This window comes from Onychostoma macrolepis, chromosome 21, assembly GCF_012432095.1.
Source record: "Onychostoma macrolepis isolate SWU-2019 chromosome 21, ASM1243209v1, whole genome shotgun sequence".
Classification (NCBI taxonomy): Eukaryota; Metazoa; Chordata; class Actinopteri; order Cypriniformes; family Cyprinidae; genus Onychostoma; species Onychostoma macrolepis.
In genome coordinates this window covers 21814262-21835704 of record NC_081175.1, presented here as the reverse complement: position 1 = coordinate 21835704, position 21443 = coordinate 21814262, and the positions used below count along the sequence as shown (strand labels likewise).

The 21443-nt window shown below is 36.8% G+C and overlaps 3 protein-coding genes across 4 annotated transcripts; 1 reads left to right on the top strand and 2 right to left on the bottom strand.

Moving 5' to 3' along the window:
• Nucleotides 1–798: 798 nt before the first annotated feature.
• Nucleotides 799–7450, bottom strand: zgc:64106 (uncharacterized protein LOC393348 homolog). Its single transcript, XM_058759336.1, has 6 exons — nucleotides 7148–7450; nucleotides 6074–6313; nucleotides 5899–5988; nucleotides 5042–5230; nucleotides 4441–4550; nucleotides 799–3896 (listed from the first exon to the last, which is right to left on the bottom strand). Exons 1-6 carry the CDS (start codon nucleotides 7308–7310, stop codon nucleotides 3717–3719), a joined length of 972 nt encoding a protein of 323 aa, XP_058615319.1. The 5' UTR covers nucleotides 7311–7450; the 3' UTR covers nucleotides 799–3716.
• A 4984-nt stretch (nucleotides 7451–12434) lies between these two features.
• aqp7 (aquaporin 7) lies at nucleotides 12435–16372 on the top strand. The gene is made up of 6 exons (XM_058757966.1): nucleotides 12435–12652; nucleotides 13624–13750; nucleotides 13837–13974; nucleotides 14084–14202; nucleotides 15156–15373; nucleotides 16148–16372. The coding sequence occupies exons 1-6, from the start codon at nucleotides 12515–12517 to the stop codon at nucleotides 16338–16340; spliced, it is 933 nt and encodes a 310-aa protein (XP_058613949.1). The 5' UTR covers nucleotides 12435–12514; the 3' UTR covers nucleotides 16341–16372.
• Nucleotides 16373–16574: 202 nt separating this feature from the next.
• tpgs2 (tubulin polyglutamylase complex subunit 2) lies at nucleotides 16575–21414 on the bottom strand. Of its 2 annotated transcripts, none has more exons than XM_058757968.1 (7): nucleotides 21238–21414; nucleotides 20858–20937; nucleotides 20675–20762; nucleotides 20316–20447; nucleotides 20061–20165; nucleotides 19782–19945; nucleotides 16575–16958 (listed from the first exon to the last, which is right to left on the bottom strand). In XM_058757968.1, the coding sequence occupies exons 1-7, from the start codon at nucleotides 21311–21313 to the stop codon at nucleotides 16737–16739; spliced, it is 867 nt and encodes a 288-aa protein (XP_058613951.1). In that variant the 5' UTR covers nucleotides 21314–21414; the 3' UTR covers nucleotides 16575–16736. The 2 variants fall into 2 exon arrangements, with proteins under 2 accessions (XP_058613951.1, XP_058613950.1); XM_058757967.1 differs by having other exon boundaries at nucleotides 16579–16958; nucleotides 20061–20171; nucleotides 21238–21411.
• Between the last annotated feature and the right edge of the window lie 29 nt (nucleotides 21415–21443).

Genomic DNA, 21443 nt, shown 5'->3' with positions numbered 1-21443 from the left:
CCACAAAAGTCTCTTATGCCCACCAAGGCTGCATTTATTTAATCTAAAATACAGTGAAATCAGTAATATTGTGAAGTATCAATGCAATTTAAAACAACTGATTTCTATTTGAATAAATTTTAAAATGTAATTTATTCCTGTGATGGTAAATCTGAATTTTCAGAAGCCATTACTTTAGTCTTCAGTGTCACATGATCCTGCTAGTTATTTTTGTGGAAACTTGTGGCTAGATTTTTATTTATTTATTTTTTTTTCAAGATTCTTTGGTATATATTTCTATCAGCTTAACGCATACTTGCCGAATAAAATAATTTCTTTAAGAAATCATACCGACTCCAGACTTTTGAACGATACTCAATTTTTTTAAGTTAAGGTAACTTATCACTTTTTACAGTGTATAGGATGCATGCCTAAATTTGGACATAGGGGTAAACGTACCTATTAAGCTCACCAAAATCTACACTGAGACATTTTTAGTGCACAAGATATTGGTTTCAGTACAAGTTATGTTAAAATAAAATATTAATCTCTCACACAAAAATATTTAATTTTATTTTAAATGACAAAAGCATTTCAATTAAGATATACATCATTAAATTCAAAGTCTGGCTGTACTTAATGGGTAAATTTTTGTACCCTTTAAGCACACCCCTGTTCCCATTAAGCTCACATCATGTTTTATTAAAAAATAATGTTTATTTTAAGGAAACTTTTTAAAGAATAATTGTAAAAATATATTTTTTGAAGGTACAAAGTCAATCACAAAAAAACAGAACACTAAAATCAAGAACCAAGGCATTCAATTCAATCATTTATATATTCATAATGAAGTGTCATCTAAGCACATTGCAACATCTAGTCCACGTTCAGCTAAGTAACACATTCAAAAATCAGATAAAAAAAACCAATAAAATATTTAATTCATGGGGATGAACACGGAAACTAGTGTTCACTCTTTAAGAGAATGACAGGAGTTTGCTAAATATATAGTCTAGGTCATGTATTAAGTTCATACATATTTTAATATGAACAAGTATTATTAACAATATCTGTCACTGGGGCGGTACCTTTTCAAAAGGTACATGTTTGTACCTAAAGGGTCCATTTTGGTACCTTAAAGGTACATATTAGTACTTAAAGTGTACATATTTGAACCTAATAGGTACAAAAGTGTACCTTTTGAAAAGGTACCGCCCCAGTGACAGCTTTTGTACCTTTATTTCTGAGAGTGTATTGACGTCACACTGAAGCTGTGTGATTTAAGCTCACCTTACAATAATTATGAAATCTTTAAAAATTACAGCAGTGTAAAACGACAGACTAGCAATAAACTGTCAATTCATAATATTATGGATGTAAAAGTACAAGCCAGTAATGCCTGTGAAGTAATATATTAGCACAGCACACAATCTTATACAGCTAGTCAACTAACTGTGTTCTGTAGCATCTGCGCTGTGTTGCTAAAACTATCTTTTGGATCTAATGTAATTATTTCTCACATCCAAGTTCCAGGTTATGCAAAAGTCTGAACATTAATCTCTTAATTTAACAATAAGTAGTGAAACTTATCCAAAATAAAGGCTTAAACATCTAAAAAACACATTAATGGGGCTCCTCTTTTGGCCGCCAGGCAGTGTGAACACATGGACTCATATCTCAGAGTGCAATGATTTGATTGACTTGAAATTATAGGAGGTATATAGTAACAAACATATCAATTGGTTAAGACATCAAGTTGGATAATAAATTATTTTTTCTTTTTATAATCTGATCTCAAAAATGGAAGTGTGCTTAATGGGTACGTGAGCTTAATAGGTGCATTTACCCTACTTTTTTTAATTATGGAAGCTTTAGCCAATATTTTATTGCAAAACTCTTTATAGCAAAGAGTAAGCAACAGCACGCACATCGATCTCAAATGGGTGCTCGACTAAAAAACAAGTAGAAGCATATTAGAAATGCAAAGTCGGCAACACCAAAGCTCCAAAAGTATCAAAGAAATGTATTTAAAAAAATTTGCATAGTGTGTTATGTTTCGAGCATGCAGGCTCTTCATCAGACAAATGAACAACACTGATATGCCTCTCTTTATACCTCCAGGTGATCAAAGGTCACATGACCTAACACAATATTACCATAATAATAATAATACCCCAACAAATAAACCAAAACAATAACATAGTCAAGAAAAAAAAAGAAAGAAAAGAAAAACAGAACATATATAGCTATGCAAAATAACAAAATACAATTCTCAATCTGAAAACTCTTTATAGCAAAATAGAGAACATCTGTTAAAACCTTTAGATGTGTCTACAGTGGAAAAGCAGGAATTCACATTACATTTTAAGAGTTTGTCTTCAACAGCCTTCATTCTTTGCCTTATTGGATAAGTTTGAGAGAATTAACTACCACATTGCAGAAGGTAACATCAAAAGTATTACAACGGAAAGAACAGCTCCCTGTAAAAGCTGTTGAGAGACAACCATAATGACAGAATGAGTCTTTATATGTTCTTCATTCAAAGAGGTTTTGAACAACATTTTCTGCTCTGTAAGATTAACATTACAACAATCAGTAAGAGCAGTGTCTGATTTAGTGAGCTTATGAAACAATTAGTATTGGACAAAAATACATTTAAGTCGGTTTCTCACATAAAGCTTCAAAAGACTTGGAATGTAGCACATATGGACAGCTTATGTGGCAAGTTTGGGCCCAATCCCATTTCTACCCCTTAGCCCTTCCCCTTTCTCGATTCTCTTTTGGTTGGAGGGGTAGGGGTAAGGGGAAGGGCCAGATAGCCCTTCAAACGAAGATTTTTCAGGACCACACTTTAAATGAAGGGGTATGAATTATCTCCGCATAAACCAGCTACAGCGGTAACATGGCTGAACAAAAAGTCACATAGCCTAAGCATGTAAGCATTGTTGACATTAATAAAGATTTTAATGAAAAGTAATCATTTGTTATGTTATTTTCAATCATGTGTTAAAATTACGGTCATGTTATTCAAAGAAATGTTTGCAAAAAAAACAAATCGCTAAGGTTTGCAAACATTAAACCATTAACGTTACTGACTGCACAACAGTGCCACAACATATTTTCATGTTTGATCAGGGCGATAACCACCATAGACATTGAGGGGGTCTACTCCCCCCAATAGTTAGAAATCGCTAAACCCTTTTCTCAAATTTTGCAAATTCGAGCGAGAGAGAGAGAGAGATGAAAGTTGCGTGTCTATCTTTACAATGAGTGAGTTTACTTCAAAAACAGTGATTTTATCCTCTCGTTGCAAATATAATGTAGTGATTCAGTATTTAAACTGTTATTAATAAAAGTCGTGGGGCAGCATTGACAAGTTTCTTTGCTCCTGGATGTGAGAGCTGCACGATCTCCAGTGTGTGTGTGTGTCAGTAAGCAGCACGTTAATATAGGATCTAATGCCCACGAGCACACCAGTATAGGTGTGTGTATTTTAGGAGCTAGACGACGTATGATGATGTGTAACGGTATAGTAGTGGTGTCCCAATTCTTAGGGGAATATTTTCAACCCTACCCCTTGACACTCTGTTTCAAGGGACAAGGTGAAGGGGTATAAAATAGAATTGGGATTCGGCCTTGGTCTGTTTTGAGATCCGCAAAGAAATAGACATAAGATATAAACCACACAGATTTGAATGAGGGTGAATAAATCATGATAGATTTTTTGAACTGTCCCTTTAAGGTTTAGCAGTCAGTCTCTCACAAAACTCATATTCCTTCACTCCAAGAGCAGGATCTCTGGTAGGAGGTGCTGGTAAGACCAGGGAACAGTCACTGTCGAAGTATTTTCCACTTATTCCTTCTGCTTCCTCAGACACTGCACAGTATATTGGACTGAAAGACCCTTCTTCAGCAGTCTGTGGTGGAAAAAATGCATAAACACACATAGTTAAAATATTCTGCTGAATATTTCTTATAGGCCTATATTGTATTAAACAAGTGTCGTGTCATAAATCTCATTTGCTGTTGTTAAACTCTTGTGGGTCCTTTCTAGTGTTAAAATGAAACTTAAGAAACCTAGTTTGGTTGCCAGATTAGAGTTTTAATTTCACTCCTTCCAGAGAATCTGGCCATTTCTGCTTCTCAGTGAAGCAACACTATTGTTACTCGCATTCTCTCTACTTTATTTTCCTTTCTTTTGTAGCAATCAATGGTATTGCGCCTCTAAGGCAAATAAACATCTGTGATGCATAAATATGTAGACTCCCTTGCACAGCTGAACGTTTAGGAGTGTCTGTGACCTTTTTCCAGAATCGCAGTCAAAACGAAAAGCACTAACACACTTTATCCACCTACTATGGAAACTAGTGCACTAGTGCAGCTAGAGGAGTTGGCAGGAAGCAGTTGTTGTTGTGAAATGTTGAGTGTTGTTTACAGTGATTGGATTGATAGTGGACTCACTTTGAAGAAGAAAAAGCCGACCAAGTTGAAGAGGAATCGGATAATTAAGTTGTAGTTTCTCATTACATCGGTCATAACTACACCCGGATGCAGAGAGTTTGCTGTCACTCCTGAAACACACAAACCATGATCTCAATTGAAAAAACGAAGCACTTTCCAACATTAAATGTTCCTTTTTCAACATCACTTCCGGTCATAAAAGTCAGAAGTGCTCTTTTCACAGCTCAAAATACTTCAACCAAGCAGAAAAATAGGATTTCTTTTCATGAGTAGAAATGTAGTTTATTATTAAAATCTCTTATAATTGCATATACTGTATTTTGGTATTTGAGCACAGCTCGAGACATTCTAACGCTCTACATGAGCTTAATTACATTTCACCTCATGTTAAGAAGAAATAATTGAGATAGTTTCATTCGAGATTTTTCTTTCCTATACGTCTTATTTTTCTTTCCTGTGTGACCCACTCACAAATTAATTTATAAGATAGTTTAAAGAGTCTGCATTATGCACATAACTGAATTATGAAGCGATGCCAATTCTAATTATGACTTTCTGCTCATTTTTAATCAGTATAATGAGTTGTGGTTTGGATGTGTACCTGTGCCCTGAAGCCTGCGTGCCAACTCGTTTGTCCAGATGACGTTGTGCAGCTTGGTGTGGTTATACGTAGCATCCATCACATGATTTAGATTGTGACCACGGAAATGATCAAAGTTTACCTCACCCCTCCAGTGGTTCATAGACGAAACATTTACAATGCGAGCTGGAGCTGATTTCTTCAAAAGGTCTGTGTGACAATAAAAATACGTCTTACTTCCAGAATCCAGATGTGTTTATCCAGGCCATCCAAGATATAAATGAGTTTGTTTCTTCATCAGAACAGATTTGGAGAAATTTAGCATTACATCACTTGCTCACCAAAGGATCCTCTGCAGTGAATGGGTGCCGTCAGAATGAGAGTCCAAACAGCTGAATCAGGAGAGTAATATGCCAAAATCAAGCACTGCTTATAAGCCAAAACTATTTTGGTGGACTTTGATGTTAGAGGACAACAGGTGGTGAACTTTTTCATTAGAGAAAGAATTATTACAGATAGAGAACTCAAATTCTGGCTAGAAGCCATGGTTTAAAGTTAAATGCCTTAAAGATTAATTTCTTTCTTACAACCTCACAGCTTTTCACTTTATAAGATTAATCGATGAACTGGAGTTGTGTGGATTACTTGTGGATCATTGTGATTTTTTAATCATGTTTTTATGTTCGTACTCTAATTCACTGCAGAGGATCCACTGGTGAGCAAGTGATGCTAAATTTCTCCAAATGTGTTCTGATGAAGCAACATTTTGGATGGCCTGAGGGTGAGTAAATGTTCTGCAAATTCTCATTTTTGGGAGAACCATTTCTTTAATATCTAAAAAAAAAACATTAGCAATGTGAATGGGAATGCTGTCTGACCTAAAAGCAAACTGGTGAGCAGAAATGGGCCAACGTGATTGGTTGCAAAAGTGATTTCCAACCCATCTGCAGTGATCTTACTGGGCAGGCCTGTAGGCGTGAACAAACCATGGTTTGTATGGACATAAAAATTGAATAAATGAGAGATTGATAGAGAAAGAGATGGCCGTTCCACCTGAGGCCCCTGCGTTATTGACTAGGATATGGAATTCCTTCTCTTCCTCCAAGATCCGTGCCGCAAACTTCCGGACAGAGTCGAGCGACGAGGTGTCAAGCAGACGCAGATGTACGTTCTGGTTCCCAGTACTTTCTTTGATGTCTTGCAGCGCTGCAGTCCCACGAGCCTCGCTCCGGCACGCCAGGATCACCCGTGCCCCACGACGAGCAAAGTCCAGGGCAATGAACTTCCCAATACCTAGGAGATAACAAGAGGTGAATGACACAGAAGTAGTAGGGAGTAAGAAAGTGAGCAATTATGTCAACAGAATTATGTATGACTTTATGCAACACAATAGCACATGCCAAAACTGTTTAAAAATATATAATATCTTTTATCATCATCATATCAAACTTAAATTAAGCTCCTACTTTCATATGCCATGTACCCACAGGAAAGAAAAATCGCAATAACAAAAGAGATTTCAATATAACCCCAAACATGTTTTTCATCAAATTTCTCCAAAACTGTATATTATTTGAGCAGTTATACAGAATCATTTTATAATAATTGTATACTCATTTATATTTGTTACATTTTCCCCAGTCACCTCAATTGCAAAAAGCGTCCCGCTTCACTTGAATTCACCCTGTCTCATATGTTTCTGTTCACATATCCTATATTCTCTATTTTATTTTTTCAAAATTCTCAGAGGAAACATCTGAGTCAAATTACCTAAACATTCAACCACTGACCGAACAATTACATTTTTGTTTGTGAAGACCATGACCTAAACCAGTCACTCCAGACACAACAAATGTAAAACATCTGGTACAGATTATCACGAGCCTGTTTGCTAGTTTAACCAGTTTTAGCAAGACGGAGCGGCTCCACAAAAAATAAACAACAAACAAGTTTAGGTTTCATATACATGAAACATGTCTTTCGTCACAGTATTTGTAGTTTCATCATGGACACTAGCCTATTAGTAACTCGTCTTCTGTGTAAAAAAGTGTCTTCCATAATTCTACCCAGGTAAGCGTTTATGTGCTCACCACCATACATTAAAATATCATTAATTTTGATTCTCACCCGTGTTAGCTCCAGTGACGATCGCAGTTTTTCCGTTTAACTTCACGGGACAAGCGCGCGGGTTCCACAATGCTTTCCGCTGCGCGCGCACAATTATGGCCAGGATCGCCGTTGAAACCACCCATAACGGATGGGAATAAATGTCACTCCACTCCCAGTTCATTTATCAAGTCTGCGTGCCTCCGCTGAAATCCTCGGTTTACTTAAAAGAGACAATGTATTAAAGCATTATCCGAGTAAATTGACCTCCACGGCACGACTGCGCACTACGCGCGCGCACAGGGCAAAGACTATAAAAGCATATCTGAAAACCATTCCCGTCATTCACTTAGAGTAAACACAGACTTGAGTCTTGATGTTGCGATTCACTTACCGATAAACGCTGGTACAGGAATAGAAGAAGCTAAAATGACAGATAGATACAGTAGATAGATAAAACACAGTGATTTATGTATTGGAACAATAAAATAAATGTCTTTTTTAATTAATAACTTTGTATGTACCCTACTTATATGACCAAAATAGCATAAATCCCCTAGAAAAGTTTTTTATTTTATTTATGAATTCATAAAGCAAGGAAACACCAACTAGTGACCCAAATACCCACAAGACCTTTTTATTTATTTATTTTTTTACATTGATTACAAATTCAAAAATGTAACATTATAGAAAAGGCTCAGGGAATTTCTATAAGATGTTATTTTATTAAGGAGGCGGCATGAGCCGTGATAGCATTTATACATCAGAAGTCAAGAAGTTAAAATTAAGTAACTTTAATTAACTTGGGTAACTTTAGACACAATATTGGCAGTTACTTTGTTTTTGCTCTGTCATCGAAAGCACTTTCGATACAAAGTCGCAGCAGATTTTCTGCAACACAGTAGTGGTGTTTTTTTCCCTAAATTATTCAAGGTTGTAATCTAGGGGCAGTTGTGGCCTAATGGATAGAGAGTTGGACTTGTAACTCAAATGTCATGGGTTCGAGTCTCAGGTCTGGCATGGATTGTAGTGAATGTCCAGTGCTCTCTGAGACCCTTGAGCAAGGCACTGAACCCCAACTGCTCCCTGGGTGCCACAGCATAAATGGCTGCCCACTGTTCTGGGTGTGTGTTCACAGTGTGTGTTTGTTCACTACTCACTGCTGTGATGGGTTAAATGCAGAGCACAAATTCTGAGTATGGGTCACTATACTTGGCCACATGTCACCGCCTTCCCTTTTCTTAAACTAATCGGTTGAGTGAATGATTCATTTGTTTTTCTCAACGAATTGTTGAACCAATGGTTCAGTGACTCACTTCTCACTTCTGATGTAACCTGTAGAAAATGATAGCCTACGTTTGTGAAAAGAAGCAATCTGATTGTGAACTAGTGTCTTTCTACAGGCAGTTCATCAGGAAAATCCTGAGGTTAAGTTGCCTGTACCTCAGATTACCTTTTCTGCCGTGTTCAGCATTCTTCTGAACAAACAGCATAGAAATTACTAGGAAACATTAGATAAAACTGGCTTATACTGGCTTTTACTCCATAAACCGCTTATGGATATGCTGCAGGTCAAGGCCAAAACCCAGGACTGATGATCAGGAAGCTGAGGAAGCGGTGAGAAAATATTTCTCCCCCATCACACAATGTAAAAACTTCCGATTTCCGTGACCTAATGAAATACACAAAGCAAAGATATGAAGCTGATATCATTGTCACATTTTCTCCAAAGTATGTTCTAGTCCTGGCACAGACACAAATAGATACAGTGGGGCAAAAAAGTATTTAGTCAGCCACCAATTGTGCAAGTTCTCCCACTTAAAAAGACGAGAGAGGCCTGTAATTTTCATCATAGGTATACCTCAACTATGAGAGACAAAATGAGAAAAAAAAAATCCAGAAAATCACATTGTAGGATTTTTAAAGAATGAATTGGTAAATTCCTCGGTAAAATAAGTATTTGGTCACCTACAAACAAGCAAGATTTCTGGCTCTCACAGACCTGTAACTTCTTCTTTAAGAGGCTCCTCTGTCCTCCACTCGTTACCTGTATTAATGGCATCTGTTTGAACTCGTTATCAGTATAAAAGACACCTGTCCACAACCTCAAACAGTCCAACTCCAAACTCCACCATGGCTAAGACCAAAGAGCTGTCAAAGGACACCAGAAACAAAATTGTAGACCTGCACCAGGCTGGGAAGACTGAATCTGCAATAGGTAAGCAGCTTGGTGTGAAGAAATCAACTGTGGGAGCAATTATTAGAAAATGGAAGACATACAAGACCACTGATAATCTCCCTCGATCTGGGGCTCCACGAAGATCTCACCCGTGGGGTCAAAATGATCACAAGAACTGTGAGCAAAAATCCCAGAACCACACGGGGGACCTAGTGAATGACCTGCAGAGAGCTGGGACCAAAGTAACAAAGGCTACCATCAGTAACACACTGCACCGCCAGGACTCAAATCCTGCAGTGCCAGACGTGTCCCCTGCTTAAGCCAGTACATGTCCGGGCTCGTCTGAAGTTTGCTAGAGAGCATTTGGATGATCCAGAAGAGGATTGGGAGAATGTCATATGGTCAGATGAAACCAAAATAGAACTTTTTGGTAAAAACTCAACTTGTCGTGTTTGGAGGAGAAAGAATGCTGAGTTGCATCCAAAGAACACCATACCTACTGTGAAGCATGGGGGTGGAAACATCATGCTTTGGGGCTGTTTTTCTGCAAAGGGACCAGGACGACTGATCCGTAAACGAAAGAATGAATGGGGCCATGTATCGTGAGATTTTGAGTGAAAACCTCCTTCCATCAGCAAGGGCATTGAAGATGAAACGTGGCTGGGTCTTTCAGCATGACAATGATCCCAAACACACCGCCCGGGCAACGAAGGAGTGGCTTCGTAAGAAGCATTTCAAGGTCCTGGAGTGGCCTAGCCAGTCTCCAGATCTCAACCCCATCGAAAATCTTTGGAGGGAGTTGAAAGTCCGTGTTGCCCAGCGACAGCCCCAAAACATTACTGCTCTAGAGGAGATCTGCATGAAGGAATGGGCCAAAATACCAGCAACAGTGTGTGAAAACCTTGTGAAGACTTACAGAAAACGTTTGACCTCTGTCATTGCCAACAAAGGGTATATAACAAAGTATTGAGATGAAATTGTTATTGACCAAATACTTATTTTCCACCATAATTTGCAAATAAATTCTTTAAAAATCCTACAATGTGATTTTTCTGGATTTTTAAATCATTTTTGTCTCTCATAGTTGAGGTATACCTATGATGAAAATTACAGGCCTCTCTCATCTTTTTAAGTGGGAGAACTTGCACAATTGGTGGCTGACTAAATACTTTTTTTGCCCCACTGTATTTAAAGTAGCATAAACACACTTAATCCTTAAAGGGATAGTTCACCCCAAATGTTTTTTGTTATAATCTACTCGCCCTCAAGCTATTCCTAACCTACCGTTCTCTGAACACAAAAGAAGATATTTAGGAAAATATCGGTAAACAAACAATGGCCCCTATTGACTTCCATAGTATTTTTTTATTTCTTCCATATATTATGGAAGTCAATGGGGACCAACAACTGTTCGGTTACCCACATTCTTCAAAATATCATCTTGACAGAATTTTCATTTTGGTGAACTATCGCTTTTGAGGAGAGTGTATCATGGCCTTGTTGACACATAAAAATAAAATAAAGTTTTTTTTTTTTTTTTTTCATTTCAATGGCTCTCATGCACTCTTAAAAATCATTCATGCAGCTAAAAACATTTTTAATATCATTTACCCACATATTGAGGGGCAAAGGCCAGGGGCCTGCTATCACATGCCTTATCGGCTCCTTATCTTTGCTGAGGAAAATACTTACACAGGTTCCTTTCAGTGGTTGTACTGTAGTTCTTAAGTTATACTTACTAAATCATGTAATATTAAATCTACAGAGAAATGATCTTCCATAGTAAAACGTTAAATATTATACATAATTACATTTCTCAAGTCCATAATTGGCCAAAAAAAAAAACATATTACTGTAATAAACACATCTTGGCCATCTTAGATCAAACTGGTGGCCTTGTAGTGTGTGTGAGAATGTGTGTGGTGTGTTTGTGTCTCAGAGGGTCATGTGGTCGTGAAGCGCAGAGTCGCTATCTCAGCACACCAGATGCAGAACAGGTCCTTACAACCACAGATAGATGGAGGTCACATAAAAGTCTAAATAATACATTCCTCAGTTTTAGTATTAGCTGTAAATTCATTTTTAACCCATTCAGGTGTGGAGAAGAGTAGGCCTATTTCACATCCTAATGGGAAAAAGTTTGTGAAATGTGTTTGGAAACAATACTTTTGCATTTCCTTTTGGTGATTATGTACTAGCACCGAAATTACACACTTCACCATAATCTTCACAGTAAAATAATAAAGTAACTTATGTCTCCATATTGCAACTGGCATACCAACTAATCAGTGTTGTTATCGTCAAAAACTGTTAAAAACAATTGTGATCATTGAAGTAAAGCTGAAATAAAGACAAATATGAATATTAACTGAGAAACTTAGTCTAAAACTTACACTTGCCTTGCAACTAATTAAAATCATTTTAAATTGAAGTACTAACTGAACTAAAAGTTAAACTTCAACTGAAATTAATTGAAAAAACTTCAAAATGAGAAAATGTAATTATAAAATGTAATAAAAATATTATAATTGTATTATATAAACTATTGGCATGCACTTTGGTCAGCTATTACCTGTTTATCTCTTACCACTAGTTCCTACATTCCACAGTAAAAATCAGCAAGAGATAAACTTTTAAAAAAATTCTATAAAACTTCTGGTAAATACTGATGATACCATATTATTAGTGTACAGGGTACAAAGAAGAGTAAATCATTCATTAATAATTACTTATTACATTTTTTGATTGTTCAAGTTTATTAACAATAGCTACATGAATCAGTTAAAACTAGTTAAAATATTATGAATTAAAGCTGAGACCTTGTACCACAATTGAGAAACTATATGTTTAAAATCACAGTTTGCATGCACATACACAATTTAAAGTTCAAGTGAATTATCTGTGTTACTGTAAGAACATATCAGTTCATATGATATATTGCAGGATAATCTTATCTGTAATTGATACTGATGGAACATTTGAAAGTTTAAACAACTCACTGCTGTCAGTGTGTGTTTCTTGTCTGTTTCCTGTCCCCCTCCCATTAGCCAAGATTGGGGTGGGGGAGGGGTGAAGACTTCATATAAATAGACATTGCTGACAAACTGACACACACTACAGTACAATCCATTCAAGCCTAATGACAACCATTCAAAGATTCTGAATTGGCAAACTGAGAAACAGATTTCTACAGAAAAGAGCGAGAGGAAATGAAACAGGAAGTTAGCACTATGGAGGATGGTAGTATTCAGAGCTATTTGGCACCAACTGTAGTTTCCAAGTTGAAGATAAAAAATAAATGCATTCGAGTGGTCCTGGCAGAGACCCTCTGCACATTCATCATGATGGTAAGAGGTTGTTTCTTTTGTAAGAATTCGTTATTCTGCTTAATGGTGAATGATTAGCATTTTCAATGCATAAAGATGTGAATAATTGTCAGCATGTAATGATGCCAAGCTTGGAAGACAGGTAAATAGAATATTACTGTTTAGTATTTTACTGATGATTTCTTTTTCATTGTATCAGTTCATTGAATTATTCATTCATTCCTTCATGAAGTCTTCATTGAGCATTGTGTACTTGTGATTGTAATGCTTTGGATCACATGTTCACAGTTTGCATGAGTGGTCAGCAGTCTGACACTGCACTGGTGATTGAGGTCAGACCATGTGCTACATAAATTCTATTCTTAGAAAGATTGGCTAGATGTACTTTTTCCATTATTGTCAGGTGAAATCAAGGTGACCATGTTAAATGCAAAAAAACTTGACCAATAGCAATGCTATGTAACTGACCAGGGAGAGAAAACCTATGCAAACCTAATGTTCTATATTCAATAATATGAATTAGATTTTATTTTTAAAAGCTAATTTTATTTTTAATTTTAGTTCCATTTTTAGTAGTTTTGTTACGTGCTCTTGTAATTTTTATTAGTTTTTGTTCTTTTTTACTTATTTACAGTTAGTAATGTTATTGCTTCAATTTAAACATATTTCTAATTTTCATTTAGTTAAATCATTTTGTTTAGTTTTTCATTGAATATTTATTTTCATTGTTCATCAGTGCTTTGTTTCAATTTGAATAGTTTTTGCTATTTTTAAATGTCCATTTTAATTTTATCTCCAATAACAAAACTGTTAACTACTATTACCTTGTTTCTGTGACATCATGGCCTCTATACATGCAAAACTAAAATCAATAATTCATGTCAATGTATTTATTTATTTGATAAGTATGAAATAAGCTTTACACAAGGGTTTATTTTCCTATAATGCCTGCATCTGTGAATGATCAGACAGACTCTGTTTTTGAATTCCAGGTGTTTGGACTTGGCACCGTTGCACAAGTGGTCACGGGAAATGGTGTTTTTGGAGAGTATTTCAGCATAAATGTAGGCTTTGGGCTGGGTGTGGCTATGGGTGTGCACATTGGTGGAAAAGTATCAGGTGAGACCCTCTTGTCCCCAAACACCAGGTTAGATTTTACTGTTTTCCATAATGACAATCATGCAATGTTTTACTCTATCACATAGGAGCTCATATGAATGCAGCTGTTTCATTCACAATGTGCGTATTTGGCCGTTTGCGCTGGAAGATGTTCCCACTGTATGTTTTCGCCCAGTTTCTGGGTTCCTTCCTTGCTGCCGGGACCATTTATTTACTTTATTATGGTGAGCAAATACTCATCTTCTTCTGGAGTTATTTTTGTTCTTAGTGTTGGAGTAGGTCAAATAAATTGCCACAAGCTTTCTTCGCTCACATCTGTGCTGTGCTTTATAGATGCTATACATCATTACTGTGGGGGCAATTTCACTGTGTCGGGCCCCAAAGCAACAGCTGGGATCTTCGCTACATATCCAGCACCTTACATCTCAATTTACACTGGATTCTTTGATCAGGTATGCTGAAAATGAATATAAATGCTCCATAATTAACTAAAACATGAACCAAAAACATGATTGTGTATAAGAATAGTTCACCCAAAAATAAAATAAATAAATAAAAGATGTACTCACCCTCAGCCATCCAAGATGTAGATGAGTTTGTTTCTTCATCGGAACAGATTTGGAGAAATTTAGCATTTCATCACTTGCGCACCAATGGATGCTCTGCAGTGAATGGGTGCCGTCAGAATGAGAGTCCAAATAGCTGATAAAAACATCACAAGAATCCCACATGACTCCAGTCCATCAGTTAACATCTTGTGAAGTGAAAAGCTGCATGTTTGTAACAAACAAATCCATCAAGATGTTTTCTTGATGTTATAACTTAAAATCATTGTTTCTGGCTCAAAGTCCTCTATTCATAATATTGCTTTCTCCAGTAAAAAAAAAAAAAGTTGTCTCATCTGAATCAGGAGAGAAATATGCACAGATCAAACCTTTTAAAAGCGAAAACAATCCAAAACAGTTCTAAAGAAATCTGTCAGTGGATTTAGATGAGAGGACAACAGGGGATGGACTTTTTCACTGGAAGAAGCGCTTTAATGAATTATGGACTAAATATTTTGGCCAGAAGCAACAATTTAGGTAAAAACATCTTAATGTTGGATTTGTTTCTTACTCAAGACGTTAATTGCTGGACTGAGTCGTGTGGATTACTTGCGGATTATTGTGATGTTTTTATCAGCTGTTTGAACTCTCATTTTGACGGCACCCATTCACTGCAGAGGATCCATTGGTGAGTGACTGATGTAATGCTAAAATTTTCCAAATCTGTTTCAATGAAGACACACACTCATCTTCATCTTGAATGGCCTGAGGGTGAGTATATTTTCATCAAATTTTCATTTTTGGGTGGACTATTTCTTTAAAAACTTTTTGAGGAAGATATTTTAAAATCTCTGAATCAGGTTCTGGGCACTGCAATGCTGTTGCTGTGTCTGATGGCTCTGGCAGACCAGAGGAACCAGCCGGTCGTGCCTGGAGGTGAGCCTGTGGGTGTGGGGCTCCTGGTGATTCTCATTGGTGTCTCTCTCGGGAGCAACAGTGGCTATGCCATCAATCCTACACGAGATCTGGGACCGAGAGTCTTCACACTGATGGCAGGTTGGGGCATGGAGGTTTTCAGGTGAAAAAATACAAAATCAAGCTATGAAACACTCAATAATGTGTGTATTTGAGTCAGGGTTAATGATATGTAACACCTCCTGTTTTTTTTCGGTCACTAAACCTGTAACTTGTGGTTTGAATTCCTGATGTGCCTGACTTGAAACCTTTCATTATGTTCTGCTGAAATGTTGATAACAGGAATAGTCACAATTATCAAATCATATCTGTAACTGGAAAATATTTTCAGTAGTATGTCTGACCTGAAATTGGTAAATGATTTACTATAACTCAAAATACAGTTCTTTTTATATACTTTAATAATTATAAATGTTTTAAAGTAATTAATAAAATAAAAACCTGAAATAACAATGTATTATTTTTCACAAATGTTTATTAAAATAAATAGCATAATGATTACTTTTTTTTACATTACTTAATTAATACCTGGAACCAATTATTATAATTTTGCTCAAAAAAAAAAAATCACAATTATCAGATCAAATCTTTAACAGGAAAAAAATAAAAAATAAATATATAGTACTATGCTTGAACTTGGGGTATTATTTACGATCACTATAATTTCATGTAAAAAATTAAATTAATTATTTTAAAATCATTTAAAGTAACAAATTGTAATTAAATAAAAATAAAAATATTACTTTTACATCATTGTTCATTAAAAATAAAAATAATACATAATGCTAAAATACATACCACAGTAGCATTTATTGTTTTAATTTAACTGCATAATTTGATTAAATATAATTCAAGTGTTGTCTCAACTTATTTACAGGGCCGGCAATGGCTGGTGGTGGGTACCTTTGGTGGCCCCCTTTATTGGTGGAGTGACTGGGGCTTTAACCTACAAAGCATTTGTAGAGCTACACCACCCTGATCTTAAGAGCACTAAGACACAGTCTGCAGAAGATCCTGAAAGCGTTCCTCTGGAAAAGTGCAAGAATGGCAGTACAGAGATGTCTGTATGAGAGTTTCACTCTTAGACCTGATTAATTTAAGGACCAAGGATGGTACAGGGACCAAAGAACAAAGCAGACATTTCCACTGGGGACACCTGGATGTTTACAGGCATAACATGAGACATGGATGCCACCTGAAATGCCTATGGATTGCATTTCTCAAGCCAACTTTCTCAGTCTAGTGTGTACAACTAAATTCTGGGTTATAAGCTATTGAATCTCAGGACTCAGGATTGTTCCATCTTTGATTTTTATTAAATATCGTGTACATACACAGACTCATGGGCATCAATGGATGAAATTAAGCTGCTTACATGAGGTTAAATGTCCAGCATGAGCATAAAGTACAATCAACATGCCTATATGAGAACATTCCATGGGCATTTGTTGGGACACTGCATGGGGTCATCGTTTAGTCACACTGTGTCTCCCTGAGACCCCCTGTGCTTTGGCTGTGCTCCCGCCGCTCGCTGGGACCTGTGCTGCCTGCTTCTTCTTGGGAGTGGGTGGCTTGGCCTTGCCACGGAATGCCTTGGCTGGGTCCAGTTTGTTCAGTAGAGATTCACCGGCCATATCAGAATGAGAGTCACCATGGAACGTCAGGGGTTGGTAGAGGGCCGCCCATTGCTGCATCAAGGAAATCAAAGGAGAATTTCAAATCAGTTTGTAGCAGTAGATTACATATTGAAACTGTGCACATACACACCATTTAAAAGTTTGGGGTCAGAGTTTTTTTTTTTTAAAGAATTAATATATATATATATATATATATATATATATATATATGTATGTATGTATATATATGTATGTATGTATGTATGTATGTATGTATGTATATGTATGTATATGTATGTATGTATGTATATATGTATGTATGTATGTATGTATGTATGTATGTATATGTATGTATATATGTATGTATGTATGTATGTATGTATGTATGTATATATATATATATATATATATATATATATATATATATATATATATATATATATATATATATATATATATATATATATATATATGCTTGAAAGTTTGTGAACCCTTTAGAATTTTCTATATTTCTACATAAATATGACCCAAAATTCATATAATTCCTGAAAGTAGACAAAGAGAACCAAATCAAACAAGTGAGAGAAATTTAACAAGTGTCATTTATTTATTGAGAAAAATGATCCAGTGTTACATATCTGTGCGTTCCAAAAGTATGTGAATCTTTGCTTTCAGTATCTTGTGTGACCCGCTTTTGCTGCAGTAACTGAAGGTTAAGTTTCTTGTAAATGCAGATCAGTGCTCCACAATAACATGTAGGAGTTTTAGCCCATTCCTTAGTGCAGAACCACTTAACCTCTGTGATGTTGGTGGGTTTCCTCATATGAACTGCTTGCTTAGGTCCTTCCACAACATTTTAATTGGATTAAGGTCTAGACTTAGGGTGAATCCCATTTCTCTGTCTTACCCCTTCCCCTACATCTTACCCCTAGCCCTTGTCCCTCGAAACCGAGTGGTAAGCGCTAGGGGTGAAAACATACCCCTATGAAATGAGACACCACTTGGTTACGGTTACATCATCATACACCGTCGCTAGCTGGCTGCTACGTCATCAGAGCCGACAAGTGTTTATCACAAACTTTGGATCGTTTTACAAACTTGTTAAAACTGTAGACATGCATGGAGTCCATGGAGACAAGGCTAGTCTGCGGGACTGTTGTGCAAATCAGCAATGTAACGTTAGCGTCGCAAACTAGCGATTTTTTAAAAACGTTTCAATTAAGAACATGGTTGCAAATATATATATGTACAGGACTGTCTAGAGCACAAAACAAGACTGTCGTAATTTTTAAATAAATTATTTTCGGCTTAAATACTTTTGTTGCCGGTTGCGCAGTGTGTTCTGGGTACCCCTCGGTTTCAAGTAAGCTCGGGGTATCTACCCCTTCCCCTTAGCCCTACCCCTCCATCAAAACGAGAATTGGGATAGCCCTTACTCTCACGTGAACGCGCAAAACTAAGGGGAAGAGGTAAGACAGAGAAATGGGATTCACCCTTAGACTCAGCCATTCCAAAACATTAACTTTGTTCTTCTTTGACCATTCTTTGGTAGAATGACTTGTGTGTTTGGGGTTGTTGTCTTGCTGCATGACCCACGTTCTCTTGAGACTCTGTTCTTAAACAGATGTCCTGACGTTTTCCTTTAGAATTTGCTGGTATAATTCAGAACTCATTGTTCCATCAATGATGGCAGGCTGTCCTGGCCAAGATGCAGCAAAACAGGCCCAAGCCATGATACTACCACCACCATGTTTCACAGATGGGATAAGATTCTTAACCTGGAATGCAGTGTGTTCGTTTCTCTGAACATAATAGCTTCTCATTTAAACCAATAAGTTCTATTTTGGTTTCATCCATCCATTAAACCTTACTCCGATAGTCCTCTGGCTTGTCCACATGATCTTTAGCAAGCAATTTTCTTTTTGGAGAACAGTGGCTTTCTTCTTGCAACTCTGCCATGCACACCATGGTTGCTCAGTGCTCTCCTGATGGTGGGCTCATGAACATTAACATCAGCCAATGTGAGAAAGGCCTTTAGTTGCTTAGAAGTTACCCTGGGAACTTTTGCAACCTCACAGATTATTACACGTTCTGCTTTGGAGTGATCTTTGTTGGTCGACCACTTCTCAGGAAGGCAACAGTGGTCTTGAATTTCCTCCATTTGTACACAATCTGTCTGCCTGTGGATCTGTACTCTTTAGAGATGGTTTTGTAACCTTTTCTAGCCTGATGAGCAACATCAACTCTTTTTCTGAGGTCCTCAGTAATCTCCTTTGTTTGTGACATGATTCACTTCCACAAACATGATCAGACTTTGATAGATCCCTGTTCTTTGAATAAAACAGATCACGTACTGACATTTGATAGTCATTGCACTGACTGAAAACACCTCTGCACAGATGGACTCTAATTTCACCTTTAAATTAACTGCTAATCCAAGAGATTCACATACTTTTGCCACTCACAGATATGCAATATTGGATCATTTTCCTGAATAAATAAATGACAAAGAAAATATTTGTCTCATTTGTTTGATTGGGTTCTCTTTGTCTACTTTTTTGGATCATATTTATGCAGAAATATAGAAAATTCTAAAGGGTTCACAAACTTTCCAGCAGCATTATACACACACACACACACACACACACACACACACACACATTTTATTATAGTTTTTTTGAGAACTCCTTTAATTTAATAAAATCCAAATTATGTATTAATATATATATATATATATATATATATATATTGTATCTGAATATAAATGTGTTAAATATAAATCTATACAAATATAAATGTTTTAACACATTGTATAGATATTAATAAAATAAAAAAATAATATAAATAGCCATTCAAATCTTCTGTTTAGATAGATCTGAATAGATTGATCCTGACCTTAGCTTGTGGGCTGGGGCCATACGGAGTGACATTATACTGCCACTCTGGTAGCCCCAGATGAGTGATCATAAGCCGGTAGTACGCAGTGAAGGAGGTGGTGAGATAGTGCCAGAAAAGTGATCGGTCCAAGAACCACACCTCACACTGCTGGGCCATTACACCTACACAGAACAGGCCAGCAGACACAGGGCCAGATGGTAAATTAAAATGATATGAAATCTTTTTGTATGCCATCTCTTTATATCTTTCTGGATTAACTGTGAGATGCATAATCACCTGAAGTACAATTGTTGTAAACAAGGCAAACTTTGCCATTACCATTGCAGGGGTCCAGCTCAAAGATGCGGCTACGAGAATCAAAATGAGGTTTTTCAGGGCCATCTGATTCTAAAAACAGAAAAACTCTAAAGTACACATTTTAAAAATCAGATGTATAATTCATGCAAATTTTACTGAACAAAAAGGCATGTAAAAAAAAATAAAAAATTACGCTATACCAGCAAAATGCCTAAAGAGGTAAGAAAATCTCACCCTCCAAGTCATCATCGAAGTCAAGATCAGCTAAAGTAGGTGCATTGGGGAGGGAATATAGATTTGACTGAATCAGGGGGCGTAACTGAGCAACATTGTTGATCATCATGCAACCCACTGGAACCACTTCATCTGTAAGATACAAAGCATATACATTTCCTCAAAAACAAAAGCATGCATTAGAGCTTTTTTTTTTTTTTTAAAGCTTAACTACAAAATGGAATCGAAAAATTATGTGCAGGAAAACACTGATGAGTTTTGAAAAAGTATTTGAAATAGGGATAGATTTAAGGCATTTTTTACAGTTGATCCAAACTAAAATGGGTTTAAGAGATCAGTGCATGTTTCAGGGTGCTCACTTTCCAGCTTGGTGTTCCAGGCAAGCATGAAGCCATCTGTTGTGAGATAGAAATCTCTTAGATCTTCCGGCAAAGTGCAGTTATTTTTCTTTTAAACACAGGAAAAACACACCTGATGTAAATATACCCACATCAAAGCTTTGCTTTGAGAATATTCTCTGTTAAACTGAAATTCCTCCATACCTGCTCCCAGGAGAGAAGGCATCGCTTTTCTGCAGGGGGTTTCTCTACAAATCGTACATCCAGCACACCTGGGAGGTTCTCTGTCAAACACATGAATGCAATGCACATAATAAATCAATCATTAAATAAGAAATTAATCTAAATTTGGGCATTGATAATTGACCTGGTTTGCATTAGTGGTTAGACAGCAACCTTAATGAAGAAAAACAAACATATTAATCCACCCTAAGCTGCTTTGGTGATCTTAGATGGTCTCCCAGTCTGGCCAAGCTGGTCGTCAGCTGGCCTCCTGACCATCTAAAACCAAAACAACCCGGGAGACCATGCAGCAAATTGTACGATGCAGTCTATAATTATTTATATTAACACTGTCCACTCACCCAAAACCCGAATAATACCGAGGGTGAGTCTGTCTACAAACCCCTTGCATGTCTTGTCATCTTTTACCTCCTCCATTCCAAAATAACACAAATACTTCTATGCCATCGATTCGCTTGCTGCATTGTCTCACCGACGGATGCTGAGGTTACCAAGCACGCAGAACCAAAACACTGAGGTTCTCCGCTTCTATTGGCTGATAAAATGA

What these genes read in the sequence shown, in the direction of transcription:
- tpgs2 (XM_058757967.1), bottom strand. Translation starts at nt 21,313, where the DNA reads ATGGAGGAGGTAAAAGATGACAAGACATGCAAGGGGTTTGTAGACAGA. An exon ending in CGGTATTATTCGGGTTTTGG is followed by an intron (nt 20,938 to 21,237) that starts GTGAGTGGACAG and finishes TGTGTTTGACAG; the next exon opens with AGAACCTCCCAGGTGTGCTG. An exon ending in CTTCGATGATGACTTGGAGG is followed by an intron (nt 20,172 to 20,315) that starts GTGAGATTTTCT and finishes TTCTGTTTTTAG; the next exon opens with AATCAGATGGCCCTGAAAAA.
- aqp7 (XM_058757966.1), top strand. Translation starts at nt 12,515, where the DNA reads ATGAAACAGGAAGTTAGCACTATGGAGGATGGTAGTATTCAGAGCTAT. An exon ending in CATTGGTGGAAAAGTATCAG is followed by an intron (nt 13,751 to 13,836) that starts GTGAGACCCTCT and finishes TCTATCACATAG; the next exon opens with GAGCTCATATGAATGCAGCT. An exon ending in ACACTGGATTCTTTGATCAG is followed by an intron (nt 14,203 to 15,155) that starts GTATGCTGAAAA and finishes TCTCTGAATCAG; the next exon opens with GTTCTGGGCACTGCAATGCT.
- zgc:64106 (XM_058759336.1), bottom strand. Translation starts at nt 7,310, where the DNA reads ATGAACTGGGAGTGGAGTGACATTTATTCCCATCCGTTATGGGTGGTT. An exon ending in CGTCACTGGAGCTAACACGG is followed by an intron (nt 6,314 to 7,147) that starts GTGAGAATCAAA and finishes GTTATCTCCTAG; the next exon opens with GTATTGGGAAGTTCATTGCC. An exon ending in ACGCAGGCTTCAGGGCACAG is followed by an intron (nt 4,551 to 5,041) that starts GTACACATCCAA and finishes TGTGTGTTTCAG; the next exon opens with GAGTGACAGCAAACTCTCTG.